This window comes from Chinchilla lanigera, unplaced genomic scaffold, assembly GCF_000276665.1.
Source record: "Chinchilla lanigera isolate Chin_1 unplaced genomic scaffold, ChiLan1.0 scaffold00048, whole genome shotgun sequence".
NCBI lineage: Eukaryota > Metazoa > Chordata > Mammalia > Rodentia > Chinchillidae > Chinchilla > Chinchilla lanigera.
The window spans coordinates 8,948,770-8,972,217 of NW_004955449.1; the positions used below are offsets into that span (position 1 = coordinate 8,948,770).

Below are 23,448 nucleotides of genomic sequence, written 5' to 3' on the forward strand. Positions count from 1 at the left end.
AATGATTCACACACATCCGTGGGTGGGCAACTGCAGTCGGTGCATGGTGGGCCAATTGTGTCACTGTTTCTCTGTGTCATGATAGATCTCAATTGAGCGGCAGCAGTGGCTGGCCTAAGGGCTGGCATGCAACAGCGCTCGCCGCTGCATAGCTCCCCATGCGCTGGGGGCCCTCCCTCCGGGGGCCTACGAGACAGGAAGCTAGCCAGCTGGAAGACCAGCGCTCCCCGCCCAAGGCTCCCTGTGTGCCGGGAGCCCTCCCTTCGGGAGCTATGAGGCAGGAAGCTAGCCAGCCGGAAGACTGGCGCTCCCCGCCCATGGCTCCCCGTGCGCTGGAAGCCCTCCTTCCGGGGGCCTACGAGGCCGGGAGTGAGCTGCCGGTCCGAAGACCGGCGCTCCCCACCCGTGGCTCCCTGTGCACCGGAAGCCCTCCTTCCAGGGAACTACGAGGCCAGGAGTGAGCCACCGGTCCGAAGATGGGTGCCTCTATTTTGTTACTATAAATAAAACATTCATAAGATAGCAAAGTAAGATAGCTACTTAGAGAGGAAGGACATTTCTAATTTCAATTTAAAAGTATATTTTATAGAAAATAATGTGTATATATTGCCTATAACTGTCCTATAAAACATTATTCTATCATTATTTATAAAAAGAGACAAGATAGTCCACTTGAAAATGCTATACAGATAATACAAGAGTAAATTTAATCTGAGATGTAGCCACACTTAGGGTAAAATATAAATTTGATTAAATAGTGTAAACTTTAGGAGTATAGAAATAGTGTGTCTTATAAACATTTAAAGATCCTTCTTCTCTGCATAGTAATTAATTCAGTTAAAATTGTCAATTCTATCCACTTAAAATTATTTATCAGATTCCAGTGATTGAATAGTCATAATCTGACTCAGATTTAGCTTAACAATATTCAGGGAAACTGCTGTAATACTTATTAGGACAGTACAGTACCAAGTCAAGCTTCCTTATTGACAACAAATAGAATGACGACTGGTAAAGCCAATGTTGAAGCAGAGCAAGAAGTTGAAGGCAAAATTAGTTGGGGGAAGAGGGAGGGAAAGACTCACTGAAATTATTTGTACTGTAGCGTATCCTAGTTTGAGCTCACTAACTTTGCAAAACTCATTATATACCTAATGACTTCACGAAGCCTACATTACTTCCATTTTTATTTAACTTCTATTTAGGGTCTTCTCATGCTAGTCATTATGTGGACATAAAGAAATGACATATTCAGTTCATTAAACTCACAAATAAAATGCAACTTTAAAAGACGGAAAAAGGTCAACGCTACAAAGAAATAAATGTTTTATGCAAGAACACTGTAATTGTTTGGCATTTATGGTTTTAAATGTCTGATATTATTCAGGTTAGCATATCTCATCACAGTATATATAGGTCTGATAGAAAAAAAAAGAGTAAACTATAGAACAAAATTAGAAATGGCATTTAGGAGATCTAATATAATTAGAGATACAATTGAAACAGGTGTAACTGCTATTTTATGGCTTTGGGATTTTATGTTTAAAATAAGCAAAGTATTAGTTATGTGATTATATCTTTAAGGACACATACCATGAGTTATAAAGTTATTTTGAATCACAGAGAAATGTCTTAAGAAAAATATTCTTATCTATGTAAGTATTAAATACTAATTTGTTATTCATTACAAGAAAAATTCAGGAAGTTGACTGTAGAAAGAGTCACTATTATTTCAAGTAAACAGGACATTGGTAGTGTCATGGAGCTGGTTATAAACAGGTAGACAGACACAAGAGATGACAGGAAACATCTGCCTTTGAGGGATTTGGAAAATCTCTGTAAGTGGAACAAGTGACAGATTTGAGTTGATGAGTGACACTGAAAATCTGTTGTGTTGGGGGTTACCTTTGTTGCCTTAAAAATCCATTTTGGTTCGGAGTTATTTGAACTGCTACTCAAACTAAGTAGGGAAATCATGTTTGGTGCAAAACAAATTCCAGAAGTGATTTAAATAAACATGTGTTTCAGGATTTTGCTAAGGGATTATTACCAGCATTTCCTTTGTTTCCAGGGAAAAATAAGTAAACAAGTGATTATCACTGTGTTTATATCTGTACAAGGGAGAAAGAAGAATTCAGGACTTTATTTGAATAAAAATGACAAATTTATATTCATTCCTTCATTGAATGTTGTATATTAAATAGCTCCTACTATCAAGTAGTATGTCACTATGCTTGACTTGCTACACGCAAGTGTTTAATTTGTTCATATTATTATACATAGATAATCAAATTATAAAATACTTTAATATTCCTCATTTTTAGCAATAGATGATATTAGAAGTGGTAGTGAGAAGCAAGAATTATGAAGAAATCTGGCTATCTAAATCCAATCAATTTTATAAATATTTTATAATTTCTAAATTTAAAGACTAGAGACTGTCTTCTATCAAGTTTTAGATCTAGATTTCTGTATGAATGTAGTGTTCTATATAAATAAATATTTGTATTACATTTATAGTGTTGGCTAGGTCAACATATACATTTCAACTATATTTAGTAGTATAGTTCCTTCCTCTCAGGTCATGTTAATCCTAGAGAATATTGAGCACAGTTTTTTTTTTTTGTTTAAACATTTAAAAAATTTTTAGTTAAAAATACTAATAATTTCAGCTAAAAATAAAATCAATTTTAGTTGAAAATAATAATAATTCAAAAATAAAAACTACTTCATTGGGGGATAAAGCACAATGTGTTGCCAAAGCTCTGTACATGTGTTTCACCTTCATTCTGTCCTAAAATATGTTGCTATCACATAGGCCACTCTGACATACAATGGTTTATAAGATCTAGAAAAGTCAAGGCCAAGTCATCTTTTTAAAATCTTTAGTCACCATACATTTACTGAGCGCTTTTTATAGCCAGAGACATTCCAGACCTTCTTCATATAAAAAATGACAAAATTTTTATCTAATTTACAGTCCAGAGGGAACATAGATAAAATGAGATCTCTTTGTATTTCTTAATGATAAATGTAAAACTGTAACTAATATTTTCATAATTAAATTATTCCTACTTCTATGGTTGTTTGAAAACAGGAATACACCTAATGAGAGCTCAGCTTTGCTGTGCATCATAGTGTTGATTTATAGCATCTGGAAGTCATGGTTAAATCATTTCCAGTCTACAAATACCATACATGGAAACACAAAACACTTGCCATATTTTACCTCAAAGTTAGCTGTAGTTCATTAGTAGATAGTGGAACTCAAAATGCTTGTGAAAATTTAGTGCTGAAATGTTGAAAAAAATATTTGAAGTTCTTATAATCTCTTGAAAAATATTTCAGGCATTTATTATATTTATATGTTAATCACTTAATAATGCACAATATGTAAAAACTTAAATTTTAAAAGTCAAAAGTACTGCATAATAAATTCTCTGAGATAAACATTACCCCAGAGATGTGAACCTTAGTTCTAAATGTAATTCAAATAATGGATGAAGAAAATCTAGCCAGTACATTCCCTCCATTTCCATCAGGGGTAAAATAGTACAGACTTTAAATATTTTGAGTTCGGAAAACAGAAGAGAAAAAGGGTTTTGTCTTGGATTTAAAGGAAAAAATAATACCACTCAGTTGTTCATAGCTTTACATGGGGAGAGTGACCCAATGGATGGAATTGGAATAGTGATCAAAGGAATAGCTACACCATGAAAACATTATTTTTAAAGTATAAAGAATAATTTTAAGAGCTCCAGTGTTCCCCAAACTGAAGTTAATCTCAACTGAGTTAGAAGAAAAACTAATCCAATCCAGGAGATATGTGAGACCACAGGTTTCATGCCTTAACACATACATGGACTTAAGGAATGTCATTAAATAAACTCTCTTGTTAAAGAAAAATAAGAGAACCAGAAGACATCATTTTCACATATAGTGAATAGTCCTAGGTGGTCAGATCTCTACCACAGTCACCTGTTGTGCAAATTACACATTCTAAACAGTGTTTGGCTTTGTTTCACAACAGGCAGTTGCAGCTGCATCTGCTGCTTCACGCGATTTCAGTGGGATAGGTGGGTTAGGAGAGCTCTTGGAAAGTTCTTCTGAAGCATCCAAGTTAAGCTCCAAAAGTGCCAAGGAGTGGAGGAACCGAAGGAAGAAAAGAAGACAGAGGGACCATCCTGAAGGAAACAACAGAGGAGAGAGAGACAGGTTTCCCAAGTCAGAATCAGAAGACAGTGTCAAAAGGAGAAGCTTCCTTTTCTCCATGGATGGAAACCGGCTGACTGGTGACAAGAAGTTCTGCTCCCCTCACCAGGTAGGGATGTCTGCTACATGCTCTTGTGTGTTTTGTCTTTGCTATTCCCTTTTGATGTGCATCTATCCTGTGGGTATGTGTTCGTACTACTGACTTTAAGCGGAGGCAGGGTACTCCATTTAGCTACTTACATTCTTATTGTAAATTGTGCATAGAAGAGATTTTAAAACTTAAACCACTCATAACTTTAAACATTTCATAATGTTGAGATCGTATTTCTTAATTTTGGGGGAGTATAACCTACTCTCAGGATTTTCTCTCGACTGAACTGATTTTAGCTTTTGTTCACCTTTGCCGTTTGGGGGTTTCAGACAAACCTATCTTTATGAATGGATCTCTGCCATAGCACCTGAGACTGCAACTGTAACATATGCGTGAAAGTTGAAAAGAAATGTCTCTGGAGGTTTTCTTTAACCTTCGATGGGTAGGTTGTGCTGAGCTGAGTCTCCATTAGTCTACCATGATACATTTGAATAAAATAATCACCTAAATGCCTTTGAAGAATATTGAAGAGTCCAATTTAAAACCAGTTATCCAATTCTTTAGCTGTTTTCAAATTTTAAAAAATGCACTTTGCTGTTAATACATTTTACTTGTTAAATAACATAAATGGTTCTGAGATCAGTCATAAGTACAGTTATGCCTTGAACACTCTTTTTGGTTTATTAAAATTTCATATGCTGTGAAAGTCAAAGTCATCTAATTAGGTTAATCTGAGCTGGTATGATACTTTAGGATTAATGTTTTAAAAGACACTTTGTATGATTAATTTAAAGCAAACACTTCAAATCAACAAAGGGGTATGATATCCTTTCTATAAGGACTAATACTTTAATAAAAGTAAGAGTGATAATCACAAAATTTAATCTAGCATACTGGTTAGCTGTTCATTGAGAGAAAAGATGGTACACAAGTGATCAGGATTTTATAATTTATAGTAAAGATGCAAAGCATACTTTAATAAATAAAAATCATCTCTATATTAATAATCTGGAACTTGCACTCCATTTAGGAAAAAATAGACATGCAGACCAAAAGAGTTTTAAGATAAAAAATTTTTCTACAGATAAGATTATTATTGATGGATCCAACTACTACTACCTTGCATAATACAAATATGAAATATGATATTTTATCAATATATTTCAATGACATTTGGAATTAATTTGAAATTCTGTATAGAAGTCAGTCTCCCAGACCAAGGACTGTTATTATTATTAAAGTGTCACTGTGGATATTTTGGTATTCTTAAAGCTAGTAGGAGTGATGGGTAGTATTTGTCAATGTAGCATAATGACTGACATAACAAAAGCGTATGTTCATGTATCAACTTCACACTAATTTTATAATCTTGATCAAGTCATTTATACTTTGTAATTCCTGAAAAATTAGGTAATAATGCCCACTTTAGAAAGTTATGGAGAGTTAACCAATAAATAGAAACACTGTGTGGCAATGAGTCTTGAGATAAAATTGATGAATCAGTTTCAAATAAAAGAAACTGAAAAATTTGAGTAGTTTCAATTACTTGTAAATCTATACACTTAATAGTATATTTATGTCTGTAACATGGTGTTTTCCCTTATTATAAAGTTAAACTTGTGAGTAAATTCATCACCTTAAAATTATTAATCACCTACTATGTGGCAGAAAGGAATAGTTCTACATGTTGGATATGCTTCAGCTAGCAAAGAGATTCAGTTCATTCACTTCTTGGAAACTTCTCTTAAATGTTAGCAAGTGCAAAACAGATAAAAGCAACATATTATGTTGGAAGGTGCTCAAAGTTATAAAAGAATAAAGCAATATGATGGGATTAAGAACCACAATCAAAATCAAAATTTTAAATAACGTGGTTTAGGAAGGCTTTGCAGTAGATGGCACATTTTGAGTGAGGTCTCAAAGAGACAAGGAAGGAAGCTATGGCCTAGACCAGTATTCCAGGCTGATGGGGGAGAAAGTGCAACACCTAACAGTGATTCTGCAAAGCTCAAAGAGTGACTGGGAGTCCTGGGGTGGAGGGGCTGAGCAAACCTCCCAGGGTAGCACAGAGGGAAGTTAACGGACAGCCAGTTTTAGCATTAACAGCAACACCAGTACATGCACACAGTATGTGAGTTCATTTTATAGATGGATAGTATTTCAAAACCAAAAGAACTGATTAGCATTGAATTTACAGATCCTAATAAAGATAGGCAAGAGGGCATTAACACAATTCACAAACAGAAATATGCTAGAAGCAATTTATACTCCTGCTTTGTAAAGAGCAAAGGGCTTTCTCTGTTAGGAAAGAGAACCTGTCTGGATGGCAAGGACAGGAAGCATAAGATGGAGAGGACATATTTTTCAAAAAATCCAACTTCTGAAAATGTCAAAGCAGAAAGGCCATAAATTATGGGCAAAATGTCCTCTAGTAACATAAATTTAAAATCTTTATGTTGTTTGAACATGCTGAGGCTATTTAATTTAAACTAGAAGCTTTGTAGTTCAAACCAAATGTAGTTGATGACTTGGCAGAGACAACAGATGGAGTGAATATTTAAGTTAAAGTGAGTAATTCCAACAAATATTCATTGTACATGTTTCCATATGAACAAGTTGAAATTCCTGCATCTTCCTTCTTGACTTTTCCCAGCCAACTTTTAATCCCGACCCTCCACACAGAAATGTTATACAGACTTAATTCTTGTGTCTTCCTTTTTGCTACTGAAAAAATTTTTAAAAGTCCACAGTTATCCTCTTAGAAGAAGATTTCTACAAACAAGATACCTGTAATTTGTGCCATGGCTGGCCTGAAGTGAAAAGAGCTTTCTGTTCAACATAAAAGCTCTTCTTCCCTCTTAGAAAAAGGGTTGCCACAGCTGTGGGTATTCCCTCCTCTTTGCTGCATCTTTAGCGTGTTATTTTTAGCTTATTTTCTCTGGGTACTATTTCTGTTATCTTCTTTTTTGGTCTATGTTGCCTTGAAAGCTGTGCTCACGCCCATTATTACACTTTCCAAAGAGTGAATAGAAGTTTCAAATAAACCTAAAGGTTTGAAACGCCTCTGAAAATACCCCAACATAAAAACATGCAAATTAAAGCATGTACCAGATCTGTTATAGATGTTAAACTACAGTGTACTCCCAACTACTGCCATATAGATGCATTTTCAGTTTTTAGAAAGTTTCACAAAGGTGATTACATTGAACCATCCTAGGGATTCGTATAAAACATAATCATAATATAATGTAAGTTTGTATTTCTCTGAGTGAAGAATTAGGTCCACCTGCATTTGGAATCACTGGGAATATGTGTTGGAGATTCAGATTCTTGAATCCTGTCTCCTACTGTTTTACTCTTTGTTCTGATACTGTACCAGAATACATGAGACTGGGTAATTTACAAAGGAAAAAAGGGGTCTTTGACTCATGGTATAGGGGTTAGGAAGTTCAGGAGCACAGCGCTAGCATCTGTTCAGCTTATCACAAGGATCTCATGAGTGAAAGAGCAAATTGATACATAATGGAAAAGAAAAGAAGATACCAGACTCTTGTGATAGCCAATCCATTCATGAGAAATCACTAATCTATTCACAAGGGCTCCACCCCGTCACCCAAACATCTCCTACTAAATCCCAACTTTCAACAGTGCCACATTGAGGGATTAGCATTCCAGCACATGAACTTGTGGAACTCACATTCAAACCACAGTACCTACTTAGTGAATCACAATTCTAGAAAGATGAGACCTCAAAATGTGTGTTTTAAACACTCAAAGTGAGTTGCCTACAAACTAAAGTTTTTTGAAAAACGAGTTCTCAACATAACCAATAGTATAATGGTAATTTAACTAGAGTCTTAGGGGATTGAAAACATTAGCATTTATTATTAATGAGGAGGGTGTAATCTCTTGATCACTTTAATGGGAAATCAGTTTAACTGTGGTCTGACACTAGGTAGGTATTTCTACTACACACTTGAATGCCACATAGACACAGCCACAAATTAAATAAGCTGATTAGCCACGAGTTCCTGTGGAGGGTTTAACCAAATCCAAAGGAACAGCACATTTCATAATAGCATCTTTCAAGAAGATCACTGAGACAGAGGGCAACAAAAATTATTCTGGTAATTCGTGGTCCTGGAAAAGCCATAGAAATAGAGCTAAAAATGGGGCATAAGAAAATCAGCCTGACCTAATTAGGCAAAGAGACCAAAAATAGTCTGATAGAGTCTGTTTTCCCTACTGTTTTTTCCATATTACTTATTTGATACTAATGATGTAAAGAAAGGAAATCTCCAAGTACATTTGTTGCTGGCATATGCATGTAATAGTTTTTGTATGCATATGTACCTATATGTATATGTGTCTTAGGTACTTCCTCATTGCTGCAGCAAAATACCTGATGCCACAAGGTAAAGGAGGAAAGGTTTATTTTAGCTCACAGTTTGTAGAGATTTCAGTCCACAGTCAGCTGATTCCAAGGTTGGGCAGCATGGCAGAGGAGAAATAGTTCGTGATGTGGCAGGCAGGAAGCAGCAACAAGCCTTCCTTTCCCGTTTTATTCCATTCAGATTACAAGCCTATTGGTTGATCCTGTGCACACCCATTTTCCATACCCAGAACCATGATAAACCAGTCAGTGGACTAATCCAGTTAGCATATACTCATAATCTAATGTCATGTACCCATGATCCAGCCTTCCCCCAAAGCCCTGCCTCTGAGTGCATGAGGCTCGGGGGAACATCTAGACATAAGTCCTAACAGTGTGTATGGACAGGGATAGGGAAGGAAGTGAGAGCAAGTAGAGGGACCACAGAGGAACACTGTGGTGTTAGTGATGAGGAAAGTTCACAGATACTCTGAAGACTGAAGACACATATTCTTGAAAACTATCGCTGATCACAAAGTTAAAATCCATTCAAAAATAGCAGGAACTTAAAGTCAAATCCCCATTTTCTGGTATTAGAAAATTATTTACTTGATTTATTTGTGACTATCTATAATAAAATGCTTTTGTGGGCCAGTGATGTAGCTCTGCAGTAATGCCCTTGCCTTGCCTGCATGAAGTCCTGGGCTTTACCTCCAGCAAAAAACAAACAAACAGACGGACAAAAAAAGACTAGGAAAAATTGTGAACAACCTAGTTCACTTTAATACAATTAAAATAAAATCAAAAGACTGAGCTACATTTCACATCAACGTCTTTGGCAAAATTTCATTAGATGTATTTCTTCTTCAAGCTAAGGTTTTTTTTTTTTTTTTTTAGTCTTTTGAGGCAGGGTCCCAATATGTGCTCCATGCTGGGCTTGAACTCACTATGTGGCTCATGCGGGCCTCAAACTTTCAGTGATCCTCCTGCCTCCGCCTCCTGAGTGCTGGGATTACAAGCCTATACCATCATATCCAGCACTAAATTTTGAAAAAAATGATGATATATTGAGTGGCTTAAGGATCCTCTATGCAGCATTTGCTATGACATATAACCTGTCAAGGAAAGTGAATTGTTGGTTGCCAACAGGAAAATACTAAGATTTGCAAGACAGAACCATAGGTTAGTTTTATGATTTATTTCTATGTGGAGAGAGACATACAAGTTCAGAGATCTTCATTTTAGAATCCAGAAGAAGAAAATGGAGAGATAATAGAGTTTTTTTAATGCTACACTTATCAAATGTAAAATATTTGACACAAATATTTAAATTTGATTCAACAACCTCACTTGAGCCAAAATTTGATTCTCCCAGCTGCAAGCCCTTCAGGTCTCAGCACTGAGAACTGGAAGCCATTCACTAGCTGTTTAGCCACCGCGGCCACCAAAAACAGTCATTTATCCCCCACAGCTTCTAGTGCCTCCCCTGCCACATCCTGGTAACACAACCCAAGTCATGAGATTAAATTAGTGAACATTAAATACAATGGCTGGGCACTTTGTAGATTGCAAGTCAGCTCCTAATCAAAACAACATTCTTTGTAGTTAGTATTATTATACTCTAATAAAAATGCCCAATGGTATGTGCTCTATATAAACTGGATAACCTATGCTTAAGAGCAAGACTACTGCAATCTAAAGATGAATCGTTTCTACAGTATTAAAATATGTTTTTAAACAATCATAACCCATCGCACATGCTGCTCCCTTTCCCATTCCTGTCCTCCTCACTCTCTCCTCAGTCTCTGTTGAGCATCCGTGGCTCCCTGTTTTCCCCAAGACGCAACAGCAAAACAAGCATTTTCAGCTTCAGAGGACGGGCCAAGGATGTGGGATCTGAGAATGACTTCGCTGATGATGAGCACAGCACCTTTGAAGACAGCGAGAGCAGGAGAGACTCACTGTTTGTGCCGCCCAGACATGGAGAGCGACGCAACAGTAACGTTAGTCAGGCCAGTATGTCATCCAGGATGGTGCCAGGGCTTCCAGCAAATGGGAAGATGCACAGCACTGTGGATTGCAATGGTGTGGTTTCCTTGGTGGGTGGACCATCAACTCTAACGTCACCTACTGGACCACTTCAGCCAGAGGTGAAAATAGATAAAGTAGCTACTACTGGCATTATACAGCAATCAAAATAATCAAGGTCTGGACAGTTTAGCCTGTTATACCATCTTGCTCCCCCAAAATAAGAGTCCTTCAAAACAACACATGACTAACTGAATGGGAAACAAAATTTTGAGAACCAATTGGATTGTATAAAGCCATTAGCTTTCAAATGCTTTAGGTTAAAAGGCCCAATTTTGAGAATCTTGGATGAAACCTATCTGCAAATTCAGTAGACCTACCAATACAAATTAATGAGTGCTTTGACAATCAAATCTTTATCTTAGATGTACGTTCACCCAAAGTTATATAATTGTCTATTCATACTCCAAAAAGTTCATATTTCTTAAATATTGCAATGACCAATATAATGATAATGGTCAGTTTTAACAAAACTGTCAGTATTCTATTTAAAATTTAAAATGTCTCTAAAATAAAATGTTGATTTTGTGTAGGACGACATATAGAAATAATTAAAGAAATATCAGGAAAGCACACACATTTCATTGTACATCTGTGTTTGTGCATGGCAAAAATTTGGCCCATGTATATCAATATAGCCTCAAAGGGAGTAATTCAGCCTTGAGACTATACAATAGCATTTACTTTGGGGGAAGATTGAGCTGGCTGTTAATAATTGATATAAGAAGAAAAACAGCTTTTATTTGAATGAAATAATGACATACTCTGGCATGCTTAGAAAATTCTCCCTGAAAACTCTGACATGTTAATTGAAATATTTCTGTAACACAGTTGCCCTATATAATTGCATCCAACCAGTGAATTCTCATGAAAGGCTATCATGTGTGACTTTTTACAAAATGTTTATAACATAACCAACAATTATTAAAAACTGTTATCCATATAAAATTGCATGCAGCATGGTTTTCCAAAGAGATATATGTGGTCTTATATTATTCACTGAAAAGAGTGGTTTGAGTTATTGGTATTTGGTTTGCAGGGCACCACCACGGAGACAGAAGTCAGAAAAAGAAGGCTAAGTTCTTACCAGATTTCACTGGAAATGCTGGAGGATTCCTCTGGAAGGCAGAGAGCCATGAGCATAGCCAGCATCCTGACCAACACGATGGAGGGTAAGAAACATGCCATGAGAGAGTTCGCTTGCTAGTGATCGTAGGTTTCGCGGAGCTCTTCTTTCTTCTTGCTGTAATTGGTATCTGCTTTCCAACATTACAACTCTATTATAGACATATGTGTATGATAACAAGAGTTCCTTATTACTAAATATAGATTATAAAACAATTCCAGTCTATTTATTTTGCACTTGGATGTTTATTGCATGTGGAGAGTGATAGTTTGCCATTTGACATTGTAGCAGTGAAGATTCATTCTAATACGTATTAGTCTTCTGCAGACAGAGGAAACACCAGGTTTTTAAAGTCTGGACATGCAATAATGTCACAGAGACAAATGTAAAGGAGTTAGACAAATTAAGATTGGTGTCCCACTCCATTAAGGACTCTAAAAATATATTTCCTCCATCTTGTAGATACGCAGCAATCATAACATTCCTCAGTGGGACAGGAAACATTAACACTTGTCGATTTAAATACGCAGAAGTGGTCAGCAACTATTACTTCCCTGCCCATACATCCAGCAAATCTTTATTTCTTGGAGTTCAGAGAAATATTACATTAGTACTGTAATTTGTAACTCAATTATAGAATTCAGTTGTAACATATGTTCTCTCTAGAAAAGACCAATTACATTTTGTATGTGTTGTGTTGAAATATTGGATTTCCAAATAGTAATATAATATTATATTTATAACAGGATATGTCCATTAAAATTACTGGTAATTTGTTCATATATGAAGCTAGAAAATCACAGATATAGATTTGGGTCTGAATCTATATTGAAAAGAAAAACCATATTACATTCTTACCATGTGGAATAATAACATTGATTTGGAGACATTCAGAGGAGACAATAAGAAACACATGTTAATGAGGATCAGAGCTTTAGATAGTGTTCTTGGAAAGGCACTTTTAAAGAATAATAATTTACTAAATTTAACATTGTTCTAAAGCTTATTTAGAACTCTATTTTCTGTCACTAGTTACTTTGAAATAAATTATATTCCAAGTGCTTATTTCTTGTAATTAAAAAAAGAAAGTTTATGTGAATGATATTTTAAAATAGTATTTTATGGAAAAATTTAATAAGATTGTCATCTCAAGTTTGTTTATCTACTGTGAATGTCTGTTTTCAAGTATAAGCATTAGATTTATCAAACAAAAAACGAAATCTGCTGGCAAGAATAGTTTATTTTTATTGTTATTTGCCTCTCAACTTTGTTGTCTCCCCAGAACTTGAAGAATCTAGACAGAAATGTCCGCCATGCTGGTATAGATTTGCCAATGTGTTCTTAATCTGGGATTGCTGCGATGCATGGTTGAAAGTAAAGCATCTTGTGAATTTAATTGTTATGGATCCATTTGTGGATCTTGCCATCACTATTTGCATTGTCTTAAATACTCTCTTTATGGCCATGGAACACTACCCCATGACTGATCAATTCAGTAGTGTGTTGACTGTAGGGAACCTGGTAAGTTCATTTGAAATTTACTCACTTTCTTTGGGAGGAGTGGGAGAGATAATCCAAAGGAAAATATAATTTGTGCTGAGTTGAAGTCGAAAAACTACACCCTCTTTTTTCAGAGAAAGAAACATCTGAAGGAAAATTACAGGAAACCTCAGAAATCAGAGTCAACTGGTTTCAATATTGTTTGTTTAGGTCCATGTCTATGCCGGTTAATCATGGTTATAGTTGTTAATGCATCACTGTCTTCACAGTTTTTCTTACTGGAAATGTAGGTCCAGAGAAATTGTGATATTCTGACTCTACAAAGTTTTGACTCCAACAGCCCTAAAAGAAATCATACATGGAAGAGATGACACAAGGATTGACTTTTGTTTTAAAGGGGAAAAAAGCATAATTGTTTTAAATTGAATTACATAATAAAATGCCTCAGTGATATCATACAGGAGGAGAAATAGTTTGCAAAAATGTGTTTGTAATTTAGCAATACTTTTGTTTCAGTTACTTGAGCTTGCCTCTGTATCTATGTGTGTATATACATTTTACTTAAAGCTATACAAATTGGATAGACAAGTGTGCCTGCTGTGACCTCCATGCTAGGTCAGTTTTCTTAAGTTACAACCTTCAAGAAGTCACATACCTCTTCCTCATAAAGTTACGCTTGCTTATAATGGAATATATCAATTTTAGTACTTAAAAACATTATAGATAATCATAGCATATTAGTCATTATGTTTATTTTGCTGTCCTATGTCCCTAGTGCCTAACACCTGGAAATGTTTCAAGTAAAAATTAAGGAACAGTGTAGTTTCTAAGGAGTAGTTTATATATGCCTGGAGTACACTGTCTCTTGGTATAGTCATGAATGTGAATGGATGTCCTTTGGCTTGTTAAAAGCTGTAGTGATAGCACTATTCTGTCTAATCAAAGGGATCTAATCGGTGCTGAGGTTCAGCAATTCCAATTGTCATGATTAAATGTGCCCTTAGAATTAGAATGTCTAACCTTAAGGAAGGTAACTTTTTATTCATGTCAGTTTTGCCTTAGAAATCTCCATCTCATTTAATGGAAAGTCACTACTCAACACACTACTTCCAAAAAAGTATGGTCCTTAGATTCCTTTTTTTTTCTTTATTTTAAAGATAAAAGAACAAAAACATGTTAACAAACACACATACATTTAGAAAATAACACAGAAACAGTACAAACAATACAGAATTTCAGACAAGGTGCTAGAAAATTAACAATGTTGTGTTACATATTGATATCTTCAAATTGGTTATTCACATTGGTCCTCAGATTCTTAATAACTGTGGGGATTTCTGGAAGTTATTTACTATCTTTGAGCCTCAGGTCTTCATCAGTAAAAAAGCTACTCATGACTATATGTAAAATGCTTAAGCCATAAAAAAATTAGTTCCTTTCTTTTCTGATTCCACCTCCCTCCCTCATCCTTTCTCTAAGAGTTTCAACATGATAGTATGAGTTCGCATTACAGAAATGATTAATCAAGACTTTCCTCAGTACCAACTCAACTCGGCTTTAGGGAAGGAAGGAACTGACCCACAAAATGGAAAGTAAAGTGAACTGGAAACCTTGGGAACAGTAGCACTGAAGTTGAGGTGCAGTAGCAGCCGCTGTTGAGTCTTGGGGGTAGCCCAAGCACTTCCTGCATCTTTTGTCTCACAGTTCACAGTTTTTGCATCTCACAGCCTTTGCTCTAGAAAATGGTAGAGCTGTGTTTGAGTTCCAATTCAAAGATTCTCAAGACAGAACTCTGACACAATTCTATTTAATCAGCATCGGTAGGATGTGAGATCTTGTGAAAATATGACCTTTAAAGAACAGTGGGCGATGAATTCCACAAATGTGTATCCTAGTAAGTGACCTCACCTTCTCTGCATTATTTGGCTCAGGCAATCAATGTATTCTTTATTATTCACATGTTGTAATGAGTTTTTGTTTCTTTGCTCTCTGTGATCCACTGGACTTCATTACTGGGGGGAGGATCCTTAAACCTACTAAGGGTATGTTTTTCCCTCATTGTTTTTGTGTACTCAGTAGCAGCAGGAATTGTTAACTCCAGCAGTATAAGTTGTGACCCAGTAGTATTTTCCAGCTATTACCAAATGATTACTCAAAGACTGGATTACTTTAAACTCCCTGTATACAGAGATGAAAAATCCTCTTATCACCACTTATTGGAAGTACTCTCAGCCTCACTTGTATTTAATGTTAACTTTATTGCATCCTTCTAGCCCCAAAGATAGAAAATATTGTAGCTCTTGATGACTTACTTATTCTTTTCTTTTTCTGTTTCTTTTTCTTTTCCAGTACAGGATATTGAACCCCAGCACCTTCACACTGAGCTACTCTTCAGTCTTTTTTTATCTTTTACTTAGAGATAGTGTTTTGCTAAGTTGCAAAGTAGCCCAGGCTAGGCTCAAACATGATTCTCCTGCTTCAGCCTGCCAGAGCGCTGGCATTTTGGCATGTGACACCTTTCATTTCTTATATCACCTTGCTGTGAAGGCCCATTATTTCTCTTTGAATATATTTTTTATCCTAAAATGTCATTAATATAATATTTCTATTACTACCACCATTGTTTCCTGAGCAGGCACCATCAGCCCAATCAGATTAACCCTGTCCCGCACTATGCAAATGTTTACACCATGCAAATATTTACAGATTTACGTATTGGAAGATATTTCATTGTTCACTGTTCTCAACATTCATACATAGAATTCTCATTTATTTCATCTCAATTCTTCATACTGGTCAAGGTTCACTTTAAGGATGTCTCCTCTAACTTAATATTCAGGCCATGTTGAAACTCTTCCTAACTCCTACGGCACTTGTGCATAATGTTAGATATTTTATTATGCTATGTGTTTTGATTCCATGCCTGATATAAATTACTGTAGTTATTATAAGTTACTATAGTGTTGTAACTTACAATTACTGCAGTGGCAAAGGTGATGTCCCTTCTTTCTTTTGTATCTCCCCCAGTTCTCATAAAGGTCATTCAACAAATAGCCAACCCATGGGTGGTTTCATTCCCAAAAAGGCTGTTTCAGGGAGCATGTTTTTGTGAAACAGCACAAGCTTTAGAATCAGGTAGACTGGATTTGACTATGGTTTCCAGTGTTTAAGAATAATATGCTGTCTGGAAACTATGATACACAATCTGAGTCTTTCTTTACTGTTATTGAAATGGATGCAATAATACCCATCCCTGAGAATTGTTGTGAAGGTCAAATGGGATAATGTGAAAACACCTACCGGCATGCCTGGCATCTAGCTTGTGCTCATTAAACAGCTTCCTTCTTCCTGTATACATGCTATTAACCTCTTGGACCTTTCTTTGAAATACCGATGGAAAATATTTCTGCTTTAGCTCTTGTATTTTCCCCAGGATATTGGACAGTTGGGGAAATTGAACAGGTGAATAATATTTTGGAAATTTACCACAGCAAAGCAGGAAAAAGAGGTTTAATAGACTTCCAATGATGAAGCTATTGAGCAGAAAAGAACAGGATAAGAGATGTTGAATAACAGAATGACCAAGTGGAAAAGCACTAGACTAGGCTTCCGTGCCTATGTCCTAGTCCAGGAGCTCATGCTGAATGTCTTTGTGGTCAGGAAAATCTCACTTAGATCCTTGAGTCTGCTTTCTCAACTCACAGACAAACAAAATGTGGGTTGGAGTAGATGACTTTCATGTCCCTTTTAGTTATAAAAGTCTGTAACTTTGTGGTAGTGACTTAAATAATGAGGTAAGGAAGTAAGTGAGGATAATAATGACTAGTAGATTGTGATAAAAATCAACATTAAGTTCAGGTTAGTGCTGAACAAACAATACTCTTTGGGACAGAAGGCAGAAATAAGAAAGACATTTATCTATACTTGGCAAGAACAAGGAAATACGTAAACTGACAGTCTCTACTGGCTGAAAACTCATTATAATTAATAATAATATCCATGTCAATAAAACAGCACATCTTTTGCAAAGTAATTTCCAGGACAGTATCTTATTTGTTAACCATAACAACCCTTATTCTGCTTACACAAATGAAAAAGTATATATTGTTTTTGCAGTTTAGTCTAGGCACTGCACAGTTTTTCCCAGTTTAGTACTGTCAGATTAGTTGGAAATGTTTATATGAGAAAGACATTGTCTAAATTCCTGCATGGCTAATGGACCTGGACTCTTTAGTGTACAGAATGCCTGAGGTAGGAGCATGAGCTCTTAAATTGTTAAAAGCTAAAAAGAAAATAAATAAATAAAGTAAAAAAACAAGCAACACCTCCCAGAAAAACACAGAACATCCCTGTGAAATTCAATGGAGATTTGATGTCTCAGCACGCAAATTTGGTCAATCTAATAAGCTGGAAAGTGATGTAATTTCTGTGTTCTACAGAAAGAAGATCTAAAAGAGAGCATATTGACCTAAGGGAAAAACAGGGAAGTAGACCTTCTGGAAACAGGAAAAGGCTTTAGGGATGGAAGGAGAGGGCAGAATGTGAAGGGAAAGGGAAAGTAAAAAAAAAATTAAATCATAATATATATATATTACAATACATACATACCACCTCACCTTGATGAATGTATTCATTATGTATCACAAACATGTGCTCATAGAAAAATAAAATTTAAATACAGCTGAGCAGAGCAACAATTATACCATTCCAAAATTTTAAAAAAGGACTGAAGGTCTCATAGCTCTTTTATGTTCCTTTGTTAGTCATTCAACCAAAACTTTTATGTCTTTATCTGTAAATCAGTATGCAATCATCTCAGCAATATTAAACTACTTCATAGAAATACAAATTTATTTTAATGAGCAAACTATAAACTCCCCACAAATATGCTGTATAACCACCTATGATGTGTAATAAAGCTCAAGCCCATGATATGAGGAATATTTTCTCTTACATTCTCTCTCTGTCTCTCCCTCCCTCATTTTATTTGGGCTCTAAATTGAAGACGTGTAAAGTGATATAGTTGTGAGTTTGATTTGTAATGTAATTAAAATATTCTTTGTAATGAGAAGTTTAACAATGGGATTACATTTTGGGTGAAAGAGTACATGTTTAGGATATGGTTTTTTTAAATATAAGAGATCTAATCATTTCATAAGACCTGGACATAATCATCTTATGATTCTCTGTAGGAAGATACAACTGACAATCATTTACCTAGAGAATTTCTAGCTTACTTTAAAGCATTTCTCTCATCAAAGTTCCTATTTTAGATAATATGTGCTTCTAAGAGTTTTATATAAAAATAAAATTTGTGTAAGTAGAATTTACTTTAAGTTCACTAGGAAAACTCAGTACTTGAAAAAAACCCCATGATGAACTCCTCTATAACATTTTTTTAAATGTTTCAATGAGCTTTCTGCCACATGCCCAGATTTTTATGTTCCAGGCTTGCTTAGAATGTGTGTTATTTTGTCCTGAGTAATGCATGACAAGCAGAAGTAACCCTGTGTTTTCTGGGGTGCATATTTCCTGACAATTTCCCTTGATTGAGAAACTGAAAGGTTAGCTAAATTTATACTTTTATAATAGTGGTATAAATTAATCTTTTATAAAGATATAAAGATTATAAAGATATGAAGATATAAAGATAAAGATATAAAGATTATATCTTTATAAAGATAAAAATAATCTTTATAAAAGATTATTTTAAATTAATGTGTTATTTGAGGATAGCAAATAACTTTAGTACTGTTATTTTGACAGAATTCCTCCAAGATAAAGACTGATTTACTTTGGTAAAGATTAAGCTTGACCTTACTATCATAAAATATAGCATTTACCGACAGAGAATAAAGAGAATTGCTTTTCACAAGAGTAACTTCATAACTCATTATATCCTTGTGTCTCCTCACCTGTGGTTTTAAGTTGAAAAGCAAGTGCTGACTTTGTTTTATTGTTTTTCTTTCTATTGTCAAATACACATTTTACCTAACCACTCAAATAATTTGTTAATCTTAATTATGTGTATATGAACACTGAGAGTGCTTTCCTGCTGGTTTCTATTAAAGCTGCAGTTCTTTCTCCATTTATCAATATAATTAATATTAAGGTTAATATTCCATTAGTATTCCATTAACCTTAATTCTGAGACATGTACCCAGTGGTAATTATTATAAGACATTTATGGCAAACACACTCTTTTTATGAAATTATAGAAGTGCATTGTTTTCTTTAAAGAAAAACATAAAACTACAGCAAAATATTTTTACCAAAATTTAAGTAATTGTATTAACTTTCAACAATGTGTGAATTCATTCTAGATGTAGAGTCATCTAAAAAATAAATGTGGGGGCTGGGGATTTAGCTCAGCGACACAGTGCCTGCCTGGCAAGCGCAAGCTTGTAAGTTCGATTCCCCGTACCGGAAAAAAACAAAAAATAAGAATAAAAAATAAATAAAATAAAAAATAAATGTGATTGTAGAAAGATAATGTACTGAAAAAGCAGTAATTGACTGGTTATTGCTCAGCATCAGATTTAAAATATTAATGGTAAGATACTTTAAAATCTATATTTTCCCCCTTGGGAATCTAGTTGATTTTTTAAAATAAGAAAATCTTACACAACAAAATATAACCATTAGGGAGATACTAAATTTGGTTTTGTTAAATTTAAATTTTCTTTTCTATAGTTACTGTGTAATGTTCTTTATAAATTATTGCAAAATCAAAGCTTTACAAGTGCTGTTTAAGAGTTAATTCTATTTTACTTTAGGTCTTCACTGGGATCTTCACAGCAGAAATGGTTCTCAAGATTATTGCTATGGACCCTTATTATTATTTTCAAGAGGGCTGGAATATCTTTGATGGAATTATTGTCAGCCTGAGTTTAATGGAACTTGGTCTGGCAAATGTGGAGGGATTATCTGTACTACGATCATTCAGACTGGTATCTTCTTATACTGTGCTTATATCTGATCTCTCACTAGTATAGTACTTCAAATGTGTATTTTTATATAGTTAATATAGTTCTTTTCTTGTTTTAAATTTACATCAATATGTGATTTCTAAGAAAATATGTGAACATTGCCTCTAAAGCTGTGTTTTATCTATTTCCTAAGAATAATAAAAATGATTGATATTTCTCCTGCTGTTGTGGGTACATTAAAATATGCTTATGTTTTCTAATTCATTTTAAATTTATGATTTTTTTGGCTTTACAATTTGTAAACAAATTCAAATAAAAATTTTAGGGCCCAATTAATCTTAAATTTTTAATCCACCCTATGTTACTAGTGGGAAGTACTAGGGAAATATTTAATGCCTTTACCATTTTGAACAATAACATGTTTCTATAATTACAGCAAAAAATATATTGAAAAATATGCAATTTCTCTGAAATTAAGTAAATATACAATTTTTCAAATGGAAAGGAATAATTTTATATCTTCTTATCAAATTAGTTATTTCAATTTTATTCTAATTTAATGGCCAATGAAGAATATACAATACTTTGGATATTTCATCTTAGTGTCCAAAGTAGGAAAGAGAGTAGAAAAAAGGGATATGAGGGGAAAATGATTAAAATATGTTATGTGCATGTACAAATATGCCAAATTGAAGTCCTTTAATCTGCATAGCCAATTTACACTAATAAAAATTTTGGAATAAAATAAAATAGAGTGCAAGGGCAGAGGATGTATCTCAAAGGTAGCGCATGTGCTTAATATGCATTAGGTCCTAAGTTTGATTCCCACCTGCTACAAAAATAAAAATTAAAAATAAGAGCAAAATAGAGTCTGAAGAGATGTTTTTTGCTAAAGTTAAAAAGTTTATATTCAAAGTAGCAATTTGTTTTTATGGCTATACCTTTTGATCAATCAAAAAGGGAATTTTTTTCATTTCAATGATATTATTTGATTTATAATTCTAGTACTATTAACACTATATTTTCTGTATGTGGAGTTGAATTAGTTTAGTATGTTTTAGGTTTTTATAGCCCTCAGGTGTGGTTCTACATGATACACTAATAAAATGATGTCTAATGTACAAAATTATGTTATGATTACCACTAAGAGCATATTTTGTTTGATTATAGCTCCGAGTCTTCAAGTTGGCAAAATCCTGGCCCACACTGAACATGCTGATAAAGATCATTGGCAATTCCGTGGGGGCTCTGGGGAACCTCACCTTGGTGTTGGCCATCATCGTCTTCATCTTTGCCGTGGTTGGCATGCAGCTCTTTGGCAAGAGCTACAAAGAATGTGTCTGCAAGATCAACAACGACTGTAAACTCCCACGCTGGCACATGAACGACTTCTTCCACTCCTTCCTGATCGTGTTCCGCGTGCTGTGTGGAGAGTGGATAGAGACCATGTGGGACTGTATGGAGGTCGCTGGCCAAACCATGTGCCTTATTGTTTTCATGTTGGTCATGGTCATTGGAAACCTTGTGGTAAGTGTGTGTTACAAATGAGAAGGGGACAAGACAGTGATAATAAAATAGCCTGAGTGGTAAATATACTTCTGATTTTATAAGAAATGACAGACTCAAATCCCACTCTGTGCATGGACAACTTACTGAAATTCTCTGGAGCTTAGGCTCCCTATCTAGTGTACTAGAATAACAAAACAGAAACCACATGATATAATGATGACTAAATGTAGCTGATCTAATAAAAGTTGGAGGATCATAAATATTCTACTTTTTTTCTTCTTCAAAGATGTATTTTTATCATGAAAACTAATATTATCTTAATTTTTGTTTGATAAGGTAATCTCTACTAAATCTAAAATATAACTATCAGTTCTATATTGAAATTACTTTTTACAGGTTCATAGTTTACATTGTTCACTTACTCAGAGATGTAGGTTGGACACTACCAAACTTTGAAGACAAATATCTGTGAAACAGAGCATTTGGATATTTTCTGTGGATTATAATTATCCAAATAGCTTAGAAGACTACTAAATATGTTCTTCCCTGCATTTACGTCAGGGAAAGGAAATTTGAAGGAAAATGAATTACTAAAGTTTGATTATTCATGTGTATGAACACTGAACAGATATAAAAGATTTACTTTTAGCCGTGACTTAAAAGTATTAATGTTCTACAGGTATGAGTTTTAATGCTTAAATTTCTCAGTCGTGTGTAGACATAGAATTTCTTTACAAAATCATACTAAGCCTCCAAAGGGTACATTTCAAATGAGATTTCTAAAATGAATACTGGTAAGTTACCTAACAATGTGTAACTTTTTTCTGAGAAAAGTAAATTAGAAACCTCTAGGTTCTAAATTAGAAAGTTCTAGATTGCATAGATCTGATGCAGAAATAAGGAAACAAACTGGGATTCTTGCTTTACATTTATCTTACCACCATAGAAGATAGCCATAACTATGTTTCAAGTTTAAAACATTCCTATAAATAAATTTACTTTCATATCAAAAAGCTTGAATTATTTCTGCAGTAGCCAGGCTATCACTTAATTGAATAATTTTTCCTGTGTTTCCCAATCACACTCTCAGAATTAACATTTCCTCATACTTTCTCCACAAAAAAGGAAGGAAAAAAGCAACTTACATTCTATTGGTCTAGCCTAAACGTTGAAATAATTTTAGAGTTGTCTCCATCTGTTGAGCCATTTAAACACATAAATTTCAAAGTATGTTTGATGGGAAATATGTTAAGCCTTATATAATTTGCATTTGGAATTTTCAGCCATTATAAATATTTCTGACCACTAGACCAATGGAAATTGTATTTCAAGTATATTATTTTTGCACACATCAGTAGGGTATTAAATAGAGTTTTTTTTTCTAATTTACACATATGAAAACAGACATTGCCTAAACAAACTGGAAAGGTGAAGTAAATTGATTAAATTGGAAATATATTTTTAGGACAAAAAAACCTTAAAAGTGATATTTTTGTCTTTTCACTGGCAAGCCTGAGTAGATACAATTTAAGCATTAAAAGATCTGATTTCTTCTTCTTCTCAGTGGGACAGGAGAGATGTTTGGTTTGTCATTGTGGCTTTAAAACAGGTAAAAGATACA

The 23,448-nt window shown here is 34.6% G+C and overlaps 1 protein-coding gene across 3 annotated transcripts in view; it reads left to right on the forward strand.

Moving 5' to 3' along the window:
- Scn3a (sodium channel, voltage gated, type III alpha subunit) overlaps positions 1–23,448 on the forward strand; it is a 112,851-nt gene that overhangs the window by 52,316 nt on the left and 37,087 nt on the right. For 2 of the 3 annotated variants that reach the window (XM_005393301.2, XM_005393300.2), the window contains exons 12-17: positions 4,031–4,321; positions 10,478–10,678; positions 11,803–11,935; positions 13,172–13,410; positions 20,166–20,339; positions 21,489–21,845. In XM_005393301.2, the coding sequence (XP_005393358.1) occupies positions 4,031–4,321; positions 10,478–10,678; positions 11,803–11,935; positions 13,172–13,410; positions 20,166–20,339; positions 21,489–21,845 (1,395 nt within the window). Of the gene's footprint in view, positions 1–4,030; positions 4,322–10,477; positions 10,775–11,802; positions 11,936–13,171; positions 13,411–20,165; positions 20,340–21,488; positions 21,846–23,448 lie in introns of all 3 variants that reach the window. The other variant, XM_013518814.1, reaches the window with a different exon arrangement.